This window comes from Sorex araneus, chromosome 1 (assembly GCF_027595985.1).
Source record: "Sorex araneus isolate mSorAra2 chromosome 1, mSorAra2.pri, whole genome shotgun sequence".
In the NCBI taxonomy this organism is placed as follows: domain Eukaryota; kingdom Metazoa; phylum Chordata; class Mammalia; order Eulipotyphla; family Soricidae; genus Sorex; species Sorex araneus.
The window spans coordinates 438,095,528-438,111,871 of NC_073302.1; the positions used below are offsets into that span (position 1 = coordinate 438,095,528).

Below are 16,344 nucleotides of genomic sequence, written 5' to 3' on the forward strand. Positions count from 1 at the left end.
GGAAGTGCATATTGCTCCTTCTAGGGCTGCAGGAAGTGGTGGAGGGAAGTGGGGGGAGGGGGCAGGGCTGAAGGAGAGCCTGCGCTGCACCACAGGCCCCCCAGGAAGCCACAGCTGAGAGTGACTGTTTCCTCTACCAAGACACCGAGATAGTGCCAACCTCTGACTGCTGAGAATGAAACTCTGCTGGCGGGCAGGTGCTGGGACACCGGGTGCATTTAGTGAGCAGCAGCTGGGCTCAGAGGCGGCACAGCGGGGCGGGCGTCTGCCTTGCTCGAGGCCCACCCAGGTTCGATCCCTGGCAACCCCGTGTAGACGCCCCCAGCCCGGTCAGCAGTGCGCCCTTAGCACAGGCGGGTATGGCCCGAAAAGGCGGGGGGAAATTGAACCGGCACCGAGCACAGCCCTGGCACGGGAGAAGCCCTGGGTGCGACTCGCACAGGCACGAAAGCCTTCTGCTGCTGTCTGGGGCTCACCCAGGGCTGCTCCGGCCTCCCCGACTGCACTCAAGGACCACGTGCCAGGGAGGGACCCGACAGCAGCACCCACGGCAAGCGCCTCAGCCCGACGCTCTCTGCGGCCAGAGAGCTCCTGTACAGCACCGCGCACGACCCCCTTCCGGACAGCAGTGACCCCTGCCACACCCCACCCCCGCACAGGGCCACAATGAAAGCTGAGATGCCTCCAGGACCAGATTTTGGGGACAACGCTGACCCAGAGGTCAGGCTGACTTCCACTTTAGCCAAGAACGGGGGGAGAGGGGGGCGGGGAAGCAAAATCAAAATAGAGACATCCCTTTCCCTGCCCAGGGGGAGGGGAGGGGAGGGGAGGACGGTCGTTGTCAAGCACAGGGCCATCTGGCAAAGGGTAAACACCTGACCCAGCCACCTGACCGCTAACAAAGGACACGAACCCGAAGCTCATGGGCAGTGACACCACAAAAACCTGACAACAAAACCCCTCAAACGCGGACCAAAGTTTGCCAAGCAAAGCGCCCAGGCTGGGAAGGCTAGGGGATCCTGAAACAAGCTTTTCATATCTTCAGGATGGAAATTCCTTTTGCACATAGAAACGCACCAGCCACCTGCAGAAACTAGGTTTTCCAGCAGGAAGGGAAGGACCGGCTTCTAGAGCCTAGGGCATTATTCTCCCTCCCTACTTGTGTTTCGAAAAGCCACTCCCAGGACTTGAAGTTTTCATTGTTGCTGATGTCAGGCTGGAGAGAGGTTCTTTAGCCTCGAGTTTTTCAGTGGTAAAAAGTAATACTTGAGGGGCTGGAGTGACAGCACAGCAGGTAGGGCGTTTGCCTTGCACGTGGCCGATCCTGGTTTGATTCCCAGCATCCTATATGGTCCCCTGAGCACTGCCAGAAGTAATTTTTGAGTAGCCAGAAGTAACCCCTGTGCATCGCTGAGTGTGACCCATAGAGCAAAAATAAAATAAATAAATAAATAAATAAATAAAAGGTAATACATGAGAGGCTGGAGCCATAGTACAGTGGGTAGGGCGTTTGACTTTCATGCAGCCGACCCAGGTTCTATCCCCAGCATCCCATAGTGTTCCCCGAGCACCACCAGGAGTAATCCTTAGTGCAGAGCCAGAAGTAAGCCCTGTGCATCACTGGGTGTGAATCAAAAAGCAAGAAAAAAAAAGCAAAAAGTAATACATGATAATGGTTAAAAGTAATATATGCAGCTTGGCAAAGACCAAGAATTTTTCTCTTTCCAATTCTGGAAAAGCTCAGGGTTACTACTCACTCTGCACCCAGGAATTACTCCTTCTGGGGACCTCCTGGGATGCCAGGGGCCGAACCCGGACCATCTGCATGCAAGACAGGTGTCCTACCCGCACACCATCTTACCAGCCCCTCTGCCCTTCGAAAGAATGAAGGCTCTCAGGCCCTTGAAATACACACCGAGTCCCAATTCTGGAAGGAAGACTAAGTGTGAGTCACTGAAAGTGGTTTAGGGACTTGTTGATTTTTTTTTAATTGAATCACTGTGAGCTGCAATTACAAAACTTTTATGTCTGAATTTCAGTCGTATGATTATTTAGACCCACGGACTTTAGCGTTCTCTGGGTTTGCATTACAGTTCTGTGAGTTTGTGTGTGTGTGTGTGTGTGCGATCTTGGGCAAGTTCCCTCAACTCTAAACACCAGCGCCATTTGCGTTTGTTTGGCATGCCGACAGTCACTGGTAACCAATGTTCACTACATGGAATTTAATGATATCAGAAAATCCAGGTGTCTTCAGACATGTATAGATATTATAGATATTATTCATACGTGATTTCGGGATCCCCATTCGAAACCACTACTGTTAAAAAAAATTGTGTTTGGAGTGGGCAGGAGCAATAGCACAGCGGGTAGGGCATTTGCCTTGCACTAGACCACCCCGGGTTTGATTCCCAGCATCCCATAAGGTCCCCAGAGCACCTCCAGGAGTAATTCCTGAGTACAGAGCCAGGAGTAATCACTGTGGTTGGGACCTGAAAAGAAAAAAAAATGTTTAGAGAAAATAGTACAGCAGGTTGGGTGGCTCGCCTTGTGCACAGCTGACCCGGGTTCAACCCAGCTTCCATATATGGTCCCGGGGGCCCTACCTGGAGTGATCCCTGAGTACAGTCAAGAGTAAGCCCTGAACACCACTGGACGTGGCTCCAAAACAAACACAATCATGTTAAAACTAACTAAATTCCAATCCCTGCAAAAAAAGCAACCCCAGAAGGCACCAGTATGGGCCGAGCAATAGCAGAGTGGGTAGGGTTGCCCGGCAACAGCCTGGCCGGGCTCAGTCCCACCAACCCACATGGTCCCCAGCACCGTCCCGAGCAGTTTGAGTGCAGAGCCAGATGCAAGCCCTGAGCGTCACCAGGTGTGACCCCTCCATCGACCCCCTAAAAAACAACCTATCTACTCGCCAGCAAGGCAGAGCCTGGCAAGCTACCCATGGCGTATCCGATATGCCAAAAACAGTAACAAGTCTCACAGTGAAGATGTTACTGGTGCCCACTCGAGCAAATAGATGAGCAGTGGGATAACAGTGATAACAGTGATAGAGTGATACAGGACTCTTGAAATAGTAGAGTATCAGGCATTTGATGACCCTAGTTCAAGCTCCATACCAACCATCACCTGAGCACAGAGCCAGGAGTAACCACTGGGCAACAACCAGAAGAAAAGGAAGAAGGGAGGGAGGGAGGGAGGGAGGGAAGGAAGGAAGGAAGGAAGGAAGGAAGGAAGGAAGGAAGGAAGGGAGGGAGGGAGGGAGGGAGGGAGGGAGGGAGGGAGGAAGGAAGGAAGGAAGGGAGGAAGGAAGGGAGGAAGGAAGGAAGGAAGGAAGGAGGGAGGGAAGGAAGGAAGGAGGAAGAAAGAAAGAAAGGGAGGGAGGAAGGAAGGAAGGAAGGAAGGGAGAGAGAAAGGTAGGGAGGGAAAGAGGGAGAGAGAAAGCAAGAAAGCAAGAAAAGCAAGCAAGCAAGCAAGCAAGAAAGAAAGAAAGAAAGAAAGAAAGAAAGGAAGGAAGGAAGAAAGAGCCCTTTCTGGTGCTCCACGAGCTCCACCCCAGAGGCAACTGAACTACTTTGGACACGAGCAGCTCCCAGAAAGGCCTCCAGACTGTGAACCGAGCCACTGGCCCATGCACCGCCAGCGGGGCAGGGTTTTTCTCTCCAGGCTTCTCCATCATATGAGCACCACAAAAGGGAAGTAAACGCTTGCAGTGATGGATTTTCCATGGACTTCATACAAAAATCCAAAACCTAATATCTCTTAATTGTCAGCAATGTGAAACGGTTCCTTTTTAGCAGGTCTGACTGTGGGGGTAAACTCCAAACAATAATACTGAGTTTTTTGTTGAAATATTGAAGGTAATCAAAGTAGCAGCCATTTCTCTAGACTGTGAACTAAGACATAGCCCCACGCCGGCCGAGGAGAGGAAATATCCTCCTTTCTCGGTCCTTTTCCCTTTTCTGGGAGAAACCGGTGTGGCATCCACCATATTATGAGGTCTATTAAGCAGGCACAAACTTAGAGGAGTGGGAATGGGAGGGAAAAAAAATTTATGTACTTGGAACAGTGGGACGCTTGGGCAGTCTCGGGCCGATACCAGCACATGCTCCACCGAAATTCAACCCAGGTGGCCACACTTTTGTGCGGCCACGTTGCTGCTGATCAACCAGAATCCGGAGGCCAACTAGACTACTTTTGGTACCAGAAACTACTTGCAGCCATGTCTCTAGACTGTGAACTAAGCCATAGCCCCACGCCGGCCGAGGACGGAAAATATCCTTTATTCTCGTCGGGCGCATGGTGTCAGCCATAATATGAGGACTATGTATTAAGCAGGCACAAACTTGGTGGCGCGAGAAGGAGGGAAAAAAATTCTATGTACTTGAAACAGTGGGACTTCATATCTCTCCAGTCTCAGCAATGGAAAACTAATTACCAAATGCTTCCTTGGCAGTAAGGCTGTCTTTCTTGGGGGGAAATTCCAAAATAGTGAGTTTTGTGTTGAAATATGGAATGGAATCAAGGTAAAGAGAAAATGAAGTGAAATTTATCAGTTACGCAGGCGGGGATGGGGGGTGGGGGAGACAGGGGTTGGGAGGTAGACTGGGGTCTTTGGTGGCGGAATATGGGCATGAGTGAAGGGATGGGTGTTTGACTATGGTATAACTGAGACATAAGCCTGAGAACTTTGTAACTTTCCACATGGTGATTCAAGAAAATAAATAAAAAGAAAGAGAAAGAAAGAAAGAAAGAAAGAAAGAAAGAAAGAAAGAAAGAAAGAAAGAAAGAAAGAAAGAAAGAAAGAAAGAAAGAAAGAAAGAAAGAAAGAGAGAGAAAGAGAGAAAGAAAGAAAGAAAGAAAGAAAGAAAGAAAGAAAGAAAGAAAGAAAGAAAGAAAGAGGGAAAGAAAGAGGGAAAGAAAGAGAGAAAGAAAGAAAGAAAGAATGAAAGAAAGAAAGAAAGAAAGAAAGAAAGAAAGAAAGAAAGAAAGAAAGAAAGAAAGAAAGAAAGAAAGAAAGAAAGAAAGAAAGAAAGAAAGAAAGAAAGAAAGAAAGAGAAAGACAGGGTGGGACGGAGAAAATGCTTCCCCACCTCCACCCACATTCCCAAACTGTTCTCTCACCCACCCTGCCCTCCGCGAGGGGCTCAGAGAGGAAGAGCCATTTGTCTCTCCCCCCGGGAAGCGCTGCCAGGTAGGGCTGGGTGAAGGGTCTGGCTTGTTCTTTCCAGACACTGTTATCAGGAGCCAACACTGGACTCGCGGACTCCCTGTGATCGCCCCTCCATCCTGTGGGCCGGGTCTGCCTGAGCGTTTCTCTCGGGCAGGAAGGGGGAATGGGGCCAGCAGACAGTGCTCAGGAGCACTCCCAGAGGGGCTCAGACCCAGGCGTCCTACACCCACCGGGCCATCCCTGGCTCAGAAATCACGTTATTGTTATTTGGAGGAGTGTTGTGGGTTTGTTTGTTTGTTTGTTTTTAACCACAGCTGACAGCGATCAGGGGCTACTCCTGACTGAGACTCCTGGCAGTGCCCCACGTGGCAGCGGGCACCCACTGCAGGTGGACAACAGGCCAGGCAAGTGCCTGTCCCAGGTGTCTCTGCTTCCCAGTTCGCTGTCAGAGCCCCTCGGCAGGGCCCCTGCCCCAGCGCTGTCCCAACACGGGGACGAGGGGGAGGAGCCTGGGCCTCCTGGCCGGCCCATGCTGGAGTCTGGCTTTGGCTGGGCGTCTCACCTGAGCCTGGCCCCGCCTGTCGCCTAGGGCTGCTGCAGGCCCAGGTCTTCCTTTCACTTTCTTTTGTCCAAAGGTCCTCAGGGTGGAGGTCTACAGTTCCCGGGGCACCGAGCACAGGATTCCCACCTTTTGGCCGTGGGCAGGTGAGCGCGAAGGCGGGTTGGGGGGGGGGGGTGGGGGGGGTGCGTGGCCGGGGTGGGGGCGCCTTTCTCTCAGCAGGACAGTGTCAGGGGCTCTGGAGGCTAGGGGGTAGGGCTGTTTGAGGGGCGGGGAGGCCTGGGGGTCAGATTTCAGCTCAGGAGTCAGGGACCAGGTCCCGGAGTGAAAAGGGGTTTTCTGTCATTGGAAAAGTCAGAGGAGGGCGAAGTGGGCGCCCGGTGTGGGCTGTAATGGCCGGGGGTCCGCTCACTCTGTCCTGGGCTTCAGAGGTGCCTGGAGAACTGGGGAGCCCTTGGGGAACTTGGGATTGTACCACCTGGGACTCAAGGGCTTTTCCATACGCAGGTTGATGAGCCCCCTCGCCTTTTCCAGGACTCTGTTTTGGGGGGTGTCAGGGGCAGGGCTGGTTGGGGGGATCACAGCCCTGCTCAGGGCTTACCCTAGACTGAGGCAGCCTGGGGGCTGGAGAAGGGTGTCGATTCCTGCTGGGCAGGTCTCCAAGCGGGAGGTGGGGCACAAGGAACCCAACCAGGGAGCCTGAAGGGACAGGCCCTTCCAAGAATACCTGCTGGGCTGTCCTGAGGAAGGGCTCCGGCTGTCTCCTGGGCACAGAGGGGCAGGGCAGTAGGTGGAGACCCCGGGGGGCCAAGGGCACCCCAGCAGCCACACCAGAGCGCCCAGAGTGAGGCAGTGCCTTCGGGGCTCAAAGACCAGAGCAGGAGTGTGTGTGTGTGTGTGTGTGTGTGTGTGTGTGTGTGTGTGTGTGTGTGTGTGTGTGAGTGTGGAGGGAGGGGGGATCCCTGAGCACAACCAGATGTGACACCCAAACTTCCCCCTCAAAAAGTACAATACTTAAGGTGTGTCTGTGTCTGTGTGTCTGTGTGTGAGTGTGTGTGTGTGTAGATATATATTAGACAACAGACTCCAGCATGTAGATCCATATTTGGGTTTTGGGCGATACCTTGCCATGCTCGAGGATCACTCCTGGCGGTGCTCGGGGTGGAACTGGGGTCGGCCAATCGCAAGGCAAACAGCCTCCCCGCTGGACTGTGCCATCCGTTATCTTTTCTTCGGTTCAGGGCTTTACCCAGCAGTGCTGCTGGAGGTGTCAGGGAACCATGTGGTGCCAGGGACGGAGCCCGGGCCTCCTGCACGCAAAGCCTGAGCTCAGCCCTTTGAGCTCTCTCTGGCCCACGCCTCACTATGTATATATATATATATAATGGCTCTGCCCCCAGGAATGACCCCTGGCAGTGCTCAGGGGGCCCTATAGGATGCTGGGGATTGAACCAGATCAACCACATGCTAGGCAAATGCCCTCCCTACTGTCCTTTCCCTCCGGACCCCGCACCTGACCATCCTGCCCCCGTACTGGCTGCTGGGAGCCCGGGCATCCCGTCTCCCCACACCCCTCTGGAGGTGCACGGGAGCGAGACGTGAGTCCGCTGATGAAAGGCAGGTGCACACTGGTGGGGTCTCCTGTGATACCCCACTTCTCGGGCACACGCGGTCTCCCCGACTAGGGCTTCCATCCCAGCGTCATCTCAGTGCTGACCATGCACAGGGCCAGGCAGAGGACGGCGGGGGAAGCTTTGAGTCTGGCCCCCCCTCAACACTCATGTGTGTCCCCCAAGGGCAGGCGTGCTGACGGTCACGGGGCATCTCCTGGTGACTCAGTGGGTCTCTCCTTTTCTCCTGAACTCAGAGCCAGCGAGCAGAGACATGCAGTTCCCCAGCCTCACCATGGCCCTGGACGAGGACTTCGACTTCCAGTTCCAGATCATTGTCATCGGGGACGCTGCCGTGGGCAAGACGTGTGTGGTGCAGCACTTCGCTTCCGGGGTCTACAGCGAGAGGCAGCAGAGCACCATTGGCGTGGACTTCATCTTGCGTTCCCTGGACATCGATGGCAAGAAAGTGAAGGTTTCAGGGCCGTGCCCGGGTTTCCTCAAGGAGATATGAGTCTCAGGAAGGAGTGGGGTAAAGAGAGAACAGGAACCTCTTACAGGATCAGTCCCCCACCTCCAAGTCCTGGGGGTCTTTAAAATCGAAGCATCGGGATGGGGCAAAGCATGAAAGAAACCATCGCTCCATGTCACCATGTAAAGGGCAGGTGTGTCCACTTCTCTATGGCTACCGGGAGTCAAATTCCTGCACACGCAGATACCGTGAACAAAGTGCACAGAACTAGTCGCACACACGGGACTTGGCAAGTGACCGATTTGTTTTCTTTGTTCTCCTTTCGCTTGTTTGGTTTTGGTTTCGGGCCATGTCACATGATGTTCAGGGATCCCTCCTGGCAGGGTCAGGGGTCTGTGCAGTGTCAGGGATCAAACGGGTCCAAACCTCAGCACTGCAGGAATGAGCTCTTGAGCACAGAGCCAGGAGTAAACCCGGAGCAGAGCTGGGTGTGTGGACAAAATAACACAATCTTAGAGCCAGAGGGAGAGCGTTACCCGCTTCTCTGAGCACATCTGCTTTGTTTTTTGTTTTGCTTTTTGGGTCACACCTGACAATGCACAGGGGTTACTCCTGGCTCTGCACTCAGGAATTACTCCTGGCGGTGCTCAAGGGACCATATGGGATGCTGGGAATCAAACCCGGGTCGGCTACCTGCAAGGCATACGCCCTTTCCGCTGTGCTACTGCTCCAGCCCATTCTCTGAGCACATCTGGGAGCAACTGCGAGCACCCAGTGAGAACAATCCCTAAATTCACTGGGTGTGGCCCCAAACCAAAAAGAGTTTTTTAAAAAGAACAAAAGACACCAAACCAGGACAACAGGTTCACCCTCCCAGCCAGGGCGCCTCTGGTGGAGACCCCGAAGCCTGGGCATACCTCGGTGTCAGGGGAGGAACAGGAAATAACAACCCGGGCGGCACCAGATCCCTGAGCCCATATCCTAGAAAGGAGGCCCAGAGAGCCGCCTTACTTACTTATGTATTTTGGAGCCACACTGCCAATACTCGGGGGTGGTCCTGGCTCCACTCAGGAATCCCCCTGGCAGGGCTCGGGGACCATGGGGGCTGCCGGGGGTTGAATCTGTATCAGCCACGTGCAAGGCACCGCCTTCCTGCTGTACCATCTCTCTGACCCTGAAACTGCCTTTTATTTTGGATTTTTTGATCCACCCCCAGTGGTGCTCAGGAATCACTCCTGGAAGGTTCCCGGGACCTCCATGGGGTGCCGGGGATCGAACCCGGATTGGCAAGGAGGAGCAGGCAAGCGCCCTCCCTGCAGTTCTGTGACTCCAGGAAACTGTGTTTTTCAGAGTTGAGGGAGCTGTGCCAGTCAGGTGGGCCGCCCCCGACTCCCTCTGCTCCCGCCCCCTCCAGATGCAGCTGTGGGACACTGCGGGCCAGGAGCGCTACCGGGCCATCACGCGGAGCTACTACCGCAGGGCGGACGCGGCCATCATCGCCTACGACATCACGCAGCGCTCCTCCTTCGAGTCTGTTCCGGACTTGGTTGAGGAGGTGAAGAAGAACGGAGCCACCGACACGGTCATCATGCTGATGGGTCTGTATGGGAGCCTCGAGGCTGAGGGACCCCGCCAGCCCCGTGCTGGGGCTCAGCTCTCTGGGACGCGCAGTGCTCATGGAGCACGTGGCAGTGGCCGGGAGGCAGCTGGACCCGGCGAGTCCGATCCTGGCCTGCGCAAAGGCCTTCAGTTTGATTCCAAGCACCCCCAGGGCCCCAGAGCACTGCGGGGTGCATGTCTGGTGCTTCCCCCCCACATGCACATACACACACACACACACACACACACACACACACACACACACACACACACATACACACACGGCAAAGGAACAAGCAGGGCTGAGGCTGGAAGGGAGATCAGTGGTAGAGTCCAGGCCGAGAATGGATGAGACGCTAGTTTGACCCCTGGGCCTGAGAGGGATCGAGCCCCCAGCCCAGAAAGCACAGCAGTAGACAGCACCTCAGGGCAGGTCTGGCCCAGGAAGTAGCATCAGAGTCACTGACCCGTGGGGCATGAACATGGGGTGCTAATTTGTTAAGGAAAAAAAGCTCTGCAGGCTGGAGATAGTATGAGAAGTAAATCATGGGCTGGAGTGATCGCACAGTGCGTAGGGTGTTTGCCTTGCAAGCAGCCAACCTGGGTTCGATTCCCAGCATCCCATATGGTCCCCCAAGCACCGCCAGGAGTAATTTCTGACTGCTAAATCAGGAGTAACCCCTGAGCATTGCTGGGTGTGACCCAAAAAGAAAAGAAAAAAGAAGTAGTGCCCTGGGCTTGCCTGAGGCCGACCAGGTCCCATCCCTGCACCACATGGTCCCCAAAACCACCAGCAACACACCCCAGGAGCCCCGGGACCAAGCAGGGCGCGCCCTGAGCATTGCCTCCTGTGGGTTCAATCACCGCCCCCTCCACACACACACGAAAGGACCCCTGGCCAGCCCCGACAGGGGTTCAGGAGCAGAGAGGCAGCAGCGGGGTCAGCCCGGACACTCTCGGCTACGGCGTCATCTGGCAAAGTGCCAGCCCTTTCCGGCCACTCCTGTCACTTCAGTTGTGCGAGCAGAGCTTCCTTCTCCTCCTTGGGGCTCGGCTCTCTGCCACGGGGCTGCTTCCTCTGTCGGCTCTTCCTGCCCCGCTGCCCCGCCGGGTCCGAGGGCCAGAGGCGTCCCCTGCGCTGAGCAGAGCCCAGGACCACTCAGACTCCTCGTGTGAAGGAATCCAGCGGGCAGGGCCTTGGGCTAGCAGCTGCCCACCCCACAGAGGCTTCCCCGAGCACTGCCAGGGGGCACTCCTGAGCACAGAGCCAAATCCCACCCCACCCCACACACACAATAAAATGATTTAATGAGGGCAGGAGAGATCCCTCTGCTGTGACTCTGGGTTCAAAGCCCCGAGCCCACAGCCAGGAGTAGCCCCCTGAACTCTGCCAGGTGAGGACCCCCTGCAAAAATCAACATTTAATGAGGTAATGAGCACTTACTCCTGGCACATCAGGCGTGCTCAGGAGGGCAGAGTCACAGCACAGCGGGGAGGGCACTTGATGTCACAGCTGACCTGGGTTCGATCCCCAGCACCACATGTTCTTTAAGCCCCACCAGGAGTGATCCCTGAGCACAGAACCAGGACTAAGCCCTGAGTGTCACCAGGTGTCATCCAAACTTCCTATCCCCCCACCCCGAAAAGGGGACAGATTTGAATCTGCTGCAAGGCCTTCCTTGCGGCTGTGTCTGGCACACCAAGGCTGCTGCTGGGGTGGGGGCTGTGCCCAGGAGCAGACCTGCCTTTGCCTGCTGCACTCTGGAAGATTCTCTCCAGCCACATGCACTTGCCAGTTTGACTGACTCCAGCCACTGCTCTTTATTTCATCCCCTTCCCGTCCCTGTCAGCCCGTTTGGTCACCACTCGGCTGCAGTACTCAGGTGTCGGTCCTGACACTTGCAGGGAGTCTAGCCCCTTGGTTGGGCCACACTGCTGACTCCAGTGCTCCTTGAGTGTTGGGGCTCACTGGCGGCTGAACCCTGCAATGGCCGCGTCCACACACCTGGCTGCGTGCAGCTGGATTCCCGGGGACGCCAGAGACACGCCCGTGTGCGGGATGGAGTGTGGCAGCAGGAGGGGTGAGCCGCACAGCTGGCCTGGGAAGGAGGAGGAAGGACGGAGGACTGGCTCTGTCCCAGTCCACGGGGCCAGACCTGACGGAGTGGGAGCAGAGGTGGGAGACGTGCTGCAGGGTTAAGGCCCTTGCCTTGCCTGGCTCGTGCCCTGGCTTGATCCCTGGCACCACACCAGGAGTGGACCCTGAACAGAGTCACAGTAAGCCCTGAGCACTGTTGAACATGCCCCACCCCCGATTTGCTCATATTACATAGAGGATTATTTTTTGCCCTCCGCCCCTCTAGGAGGGCCCAGCCAGCTACCGAGAGTATCCCGCCACATGGCAGAGACTCAAGCTCCCCTTGGCGCATTCGAAATGCCAAAAACAGTAACAAGTCTCACAATGGAGATGTTACTGATGCCTGCTCAAGCAAGTCAATGAACCAGGGGAAGACTGTGATACAGAGATAAATATCTCTGTATCAGTTGTGCATTTGCAACTTCCTGCAAATGGGTCCTGGTTTCCATTCAACTGTTGTCAAGTTCTTCCTGGGAGGGGAGTGAAGGGGGAGCTGGGAGACAGAGGTGGGCTACAAGGCCCCTCAGGGGACAGCAATGAAAACCAGGTGGAGGAACGGCCCCGCCTGCTTTCACTGTCAACACAGGCAAGAAATCCTCCGTCCCTGGGAGCTTCTCTTTGGATGCCGCCTCGAGACATCCTAGTCCCCCTGCGGGATGGGGGTGCAGAGATGGACGCCCCCCTCGGTCAGCCCCCTGGGTCCTGGGCTCTCTGGGGAACTGGGCCTGTTCCGAGAGTGCTGAGATGGGGTCACAGACACTGTCAGTGCGGAGGGGACGCGCATCTGCACAGTTTACTGTCTAGATTCTCGACTGGGAAAAACATCCTAGGGCTCAGACAAAGCACAGGGCCAGGACACAGGTGTCGCATGCAGCTGACCCACATCCGGTCCCCAACACTGCCGGGAGTGATCCCTGAGCACAGAGCCAGGAGTCAGCCCTGAGCACCACCAGGTCTTCAGAGCAGAGACCTGTCGTACCACTAAAACACGCACCTCTGCAAGCCCGTGTTCTCGAGCACATGTGTTGCTGGCCTGTCCCCACTGTGGACAAGCCCGTGTTCTCTCTTGAACACACACTTCTCCCACCGAGTTCCAGTAAAAGCTTTCTTCATCATGAAAGCAGAGACGAGAACACGCCCCTCTGGCCGCCCCTGAGTTGGCAGTGTCAGAAGATGGGCTCGACAGCGCCCCCTTTCGTGCTACCCACGACGGTGTTTGAGTTTTGTGTGCCAGGGGGAATGTCCTTGTACTGCAGTGAGGGGATGTTTCTCCTGGCTGGGGCCTGGGGGAGTGGCACTGTCCCTGCTGGACGCTTGCACACACCTGCTCCTGTGTTGCTGCACCAGGTCTGAGGGCGGAGCTGCTGGGACCAAGCTCGGCTCAGGGGTCCAACTCCAGGCCTCGTGCTTGGAAGGCCGGAGTGCCACGGCCCCACATAAAATGCAATCCTCAAAGTCTGTTTAGAAAAAACAAACAGAAATAAGCGGTTCACTGGCTCCTGACTTCTCCCTCCCTCCCTCCCTCCCAGGTACCAAGTGTGACTTGTGCGAGAGGCGGCAGGTACAGTTCGAGGAAGCCTGCGCAATGGCGGAGAAGCACGGCCTCCTGGCGGCTATCGAGACCTCGGCCAAGGAGTCCAGGAACATCAATGAGGCCTTTGAGCTCATGGCCAAGGAGCTGATCATCCGCAACAGCCAGTTCGCCCTGAGCATCTTTGGCAGACCTGGGAGAGCATTCCACCCCACGCCCATCGTGCTGGGCTTCCAGGGTGGAAACAACAGGAGGAAGTGCTCCTGCTGAGCGTGCTCCCGGGGTCTGCCGAGTACTCGTGTCTGCAGAATATACCCAGTGTCTGCCAGGTACCCCAGTGTCTGCCGAGTACCCGTGTCTGTAGAGTACCCAGGGTCTGCAGAGTACCTCTGTGTGCTGAGGGCCTTGGTGTCTGCAGTGTACCCCAGTGTCTGCTGTGTCTCAGCGTTTATAGATTACCCAACCTGTGAGTACCCAGTGTCTGCCGAGTACCCCGGTGTCTCACAGAGTACCCAGATTCTGCAGAGTACCCAGTGTCTGCCCGTGCCTGGTTTCTGCCCCACCCTGGGTCCGGAGCTGCTTGCCACGCGCCTTCCCCCCAAAGGAGGGCCGAGTCCCTCTGCTGGCCTCCCTGGCACAGCCAGACTGGACAGGATAGGTCTGCTCTGGCACGTCCCCTGGGCCTTTTCTCTCCTGCAGACGCCAGGGAGCTGCCCGGGTCGCAGTGGGGGCCGGCGCTCTCCAACAGACGGTCTGAGTACCCCAGGGGCGCTTCCCCTTCGGCCCTGACTGAAGAGTGATGAGAAGACAAGGGAGGAGACGGGAGGTCTGGAACATTCCGGAGCCATCTCCAGGAACCCGGCCTGGGCACAGGGAGCAGCGACAGGTCCGAATGCTGGTGAGGGTGGGGGCGCGTCCTGCTGGGTCCACTCTAACTGTGCAGAGTCGGAGTCACCTGCCCGCTGTCCCTTGAGCTGGGACAGAGTAGCCAGTGTCTGCAGACACCTCAGTGTGTACCTAGTATCAAACCGATCCTGGCCAACCCCAGCACCGGCAGGGAACCGTCTGCCCGGGGACAGCCCCCAACAACTCCAGATCAGAGCTCGGCCGAGAGTGCTCCCCAAGGTCTGCCCCTGAGCCCTGTGCCCAGCACATTGGTCAGGGGGCCGGAGAGACAGGACAGGGGCTCAGGCCCTTCACTGGCTGCAGCTGGCCAGTTTGTTCCCCCAAGGACTGCCAGGAGCGATCCCCGAGCACCACCGGGTGTGGCCTGCCCTCCCCAAAGGCGCCTCCTGCAGCACTTGGTGTCGGTTACGTACGAAAGGAATCTACGATCCCAATTCCACCATCCAAGAGAGCACGGGGGGAAGGCTCTTACCTGTACCAGCCGACCGGGTTCAGCCCTGCACCACACGAGGTCCCCTGAGCACCCACGGGGATTAGCTCCTGAGCACTGCAGGGTACGGCCCCAAACCCCAATTTCTTCTCACTAGATTTTGGTGGTGGTGGTGTGTGTTTGGGGTGGGGAGGGGCAGGCACATCAAGGAGTGCTCAGAAATTCTCCTGGTTGTATGCTCAGGAGTGACCCCTAGTGGTTCTTCGAGGACAATGCAAGGTGCCAGGGGGCTTCTCATCAGGGTCAGCGGGATGTGAGGCTCAGCCCCGGGACTCTCTCTCAGGCCTTCCCCCCCGGTTTCTGGGTTTTGTCTTTGGGTTCCAACCCCCAACAGCACATATGGCTCCCCAAGCAGAGCCCTGAATGAGCCCTGAGCACTGCTGGGAGGGACCCCCACTTTGCCCCCCAATGGGGGAAGTGCATATTGCTCCTTCTAGGGCTACAGGACGTGGTAGAGGGAAGTGTGGGGAGGGGGCAGGGCTGAAGGAGAGCCTGCGCTGCACTCGAGGACACCCCAGGAAGCCACAGGCCAGAGAGACTGTTTCCTCCACCGAGACACCGAGATAGCGCCAACCTCTGACTGCTGAGAATGAAACTCTGCTGGCGGGCAGGTGCCGGGACACCAGGTGCATTTCGTGAGCAGCAGCTGGGCTGCAGAGGCGGCACAGCGGGGCGGGCGCCTGCCTTGCTCACGGCCCACCCAGGTTCGATCCCTGGCAGCCCCTTGTAGACGCCCCCAGCCCGGTCGGCAGTACGCCCTTAGCACAGGCGGGTATGGCCCAGAAAGGGGGGTGGAAATTGAACCGGCACCGAGCACACCCCTGGCATGGCAGAAGCCCTGGGTGCGACTCGCACAGGCACGAAAGCCTTCTGCTGCTGTTGGGGCTCACCCAGGGCTGCTCCGGCCTCCCCACTGCACTCAAGGACCACGTGCCAGGGAGGGACCCGACAGCAGCACCCACGGCAAGCACCTCAGCCCGACGCTCTCTGCATCCAGAGAGCTTCCTGTACAGCACCGCGCACGACCCCCTTCTGGACAGCAGGGACCCCCGCCACACCCCACCCCGGCACAGGGCCACAATGAAGGCTGAGATGCCTCCAGGACCAGATTTTGGGGACAACGCTGACCCCAGAGGTCAGGCTGACTTCCACTTTAGCCAAGAATGGGGGGGCGGGGAAGCAAAATCAAAATAGAGACATCCCTTTCCCTGCTCGGGGGAGGGGAGGGCAGGGCGTTGTGAAGCACAGGGCCATCTGGAAAGGGTAAACACCTGACCCAGCCACCTGACCGCTAACACAGGACACGAACCCGAAGTTCATGGGCAGTGACACCACAAAAACCTGACAACAAAACCCCTCAAAGGAGGACCAAAGTTGGCCAAGCAAAGTGCCCAGTCTGGGAAGGCTAGGGGATCCTGAAACAAGCTTTTCATATCTTCAGGATGGAAATGCGTTTTGCACATTGAAACGCACCAGCCACCTGCAGAAACTAGGTTTTCCAGCAAGAAGGGAAGGACCGGCCTCTAGAGCCTAGGGCATTATTCTCCCTCCCTACTTGTGTTTCAAAAAGCAGCTCCCGGGACTTGAAGGGATCATTGTTGCCGACATCAGGCTAGAGAGAGGTTCTTTAGCTGTGGGGGACCGGGACCCTGGGAAAAGGAGAACTTAGCCATTTCCCCAGACAGGGAGTGCCCACAAAGATATTGTATTATGAAACAGACATCGTGTACCAAGGGCGAGACCCACAAAGATGACAGGCATATCATGTTCCAGTCTGCTGATCCCCCTTACGCAAGTGCCCCGTGAATGCCCTGCGTGATCCACCCTGGCCCCCTCGCAAAAGCCTTGCCCCTCAGCCTAT

General features: G+C 56.4%; 1 protein-coding gene across 1 annotated transcript; it reads left to right on the top strand.

Annotated features, from left to right (window-relative positions):
* Window positions 1-7,622: 7,622 nt before the first annotated feature.
* LOC129402550 (ras-related protein Rab-19-like) lies at window positions 7,623-13,357 on the top strand. The gene is made up of 3 exons (XM_055129528.1): window positions 7,623-7,823; window positions 9,235-9,418; window positions 13,086-13,357. Exons 1-3 carry the CDS (start codon window positions 7,623-7,625, stop codon window positions 13,355-13,357), a joined length of 657 nt encoding a protein of 218 aa, XP_054985503.1.
* Window positions 13,358-16,344: the final 2,987 nt, after the last annotated feature.

Bases quoted from the DNA above. Each gene is read 5' to 3' on its own strand.
- LOC129402550 (XM_055129528.1), top strand. From the start codon at position 7,623: ATGCAGTTCCCCAGCCTCACCATGGCCCTGGACGAGGACTTCGACTTC. The intron at 7,824-9,234 runs GTTTCAGGGCCG...CGCCCCCTCCAG, and splicing joins TCGATGGCAAGAAAGTGAAG to ATGCAGCTGTGGGACACTGC. The intron at 9,419-13,085 runs GTCTGTATGGGA...CCTCCCTCCCAG, and splicing joins CACGGTCATCATGCTGATGG to GTACCAAGTGTGACTTGTGC.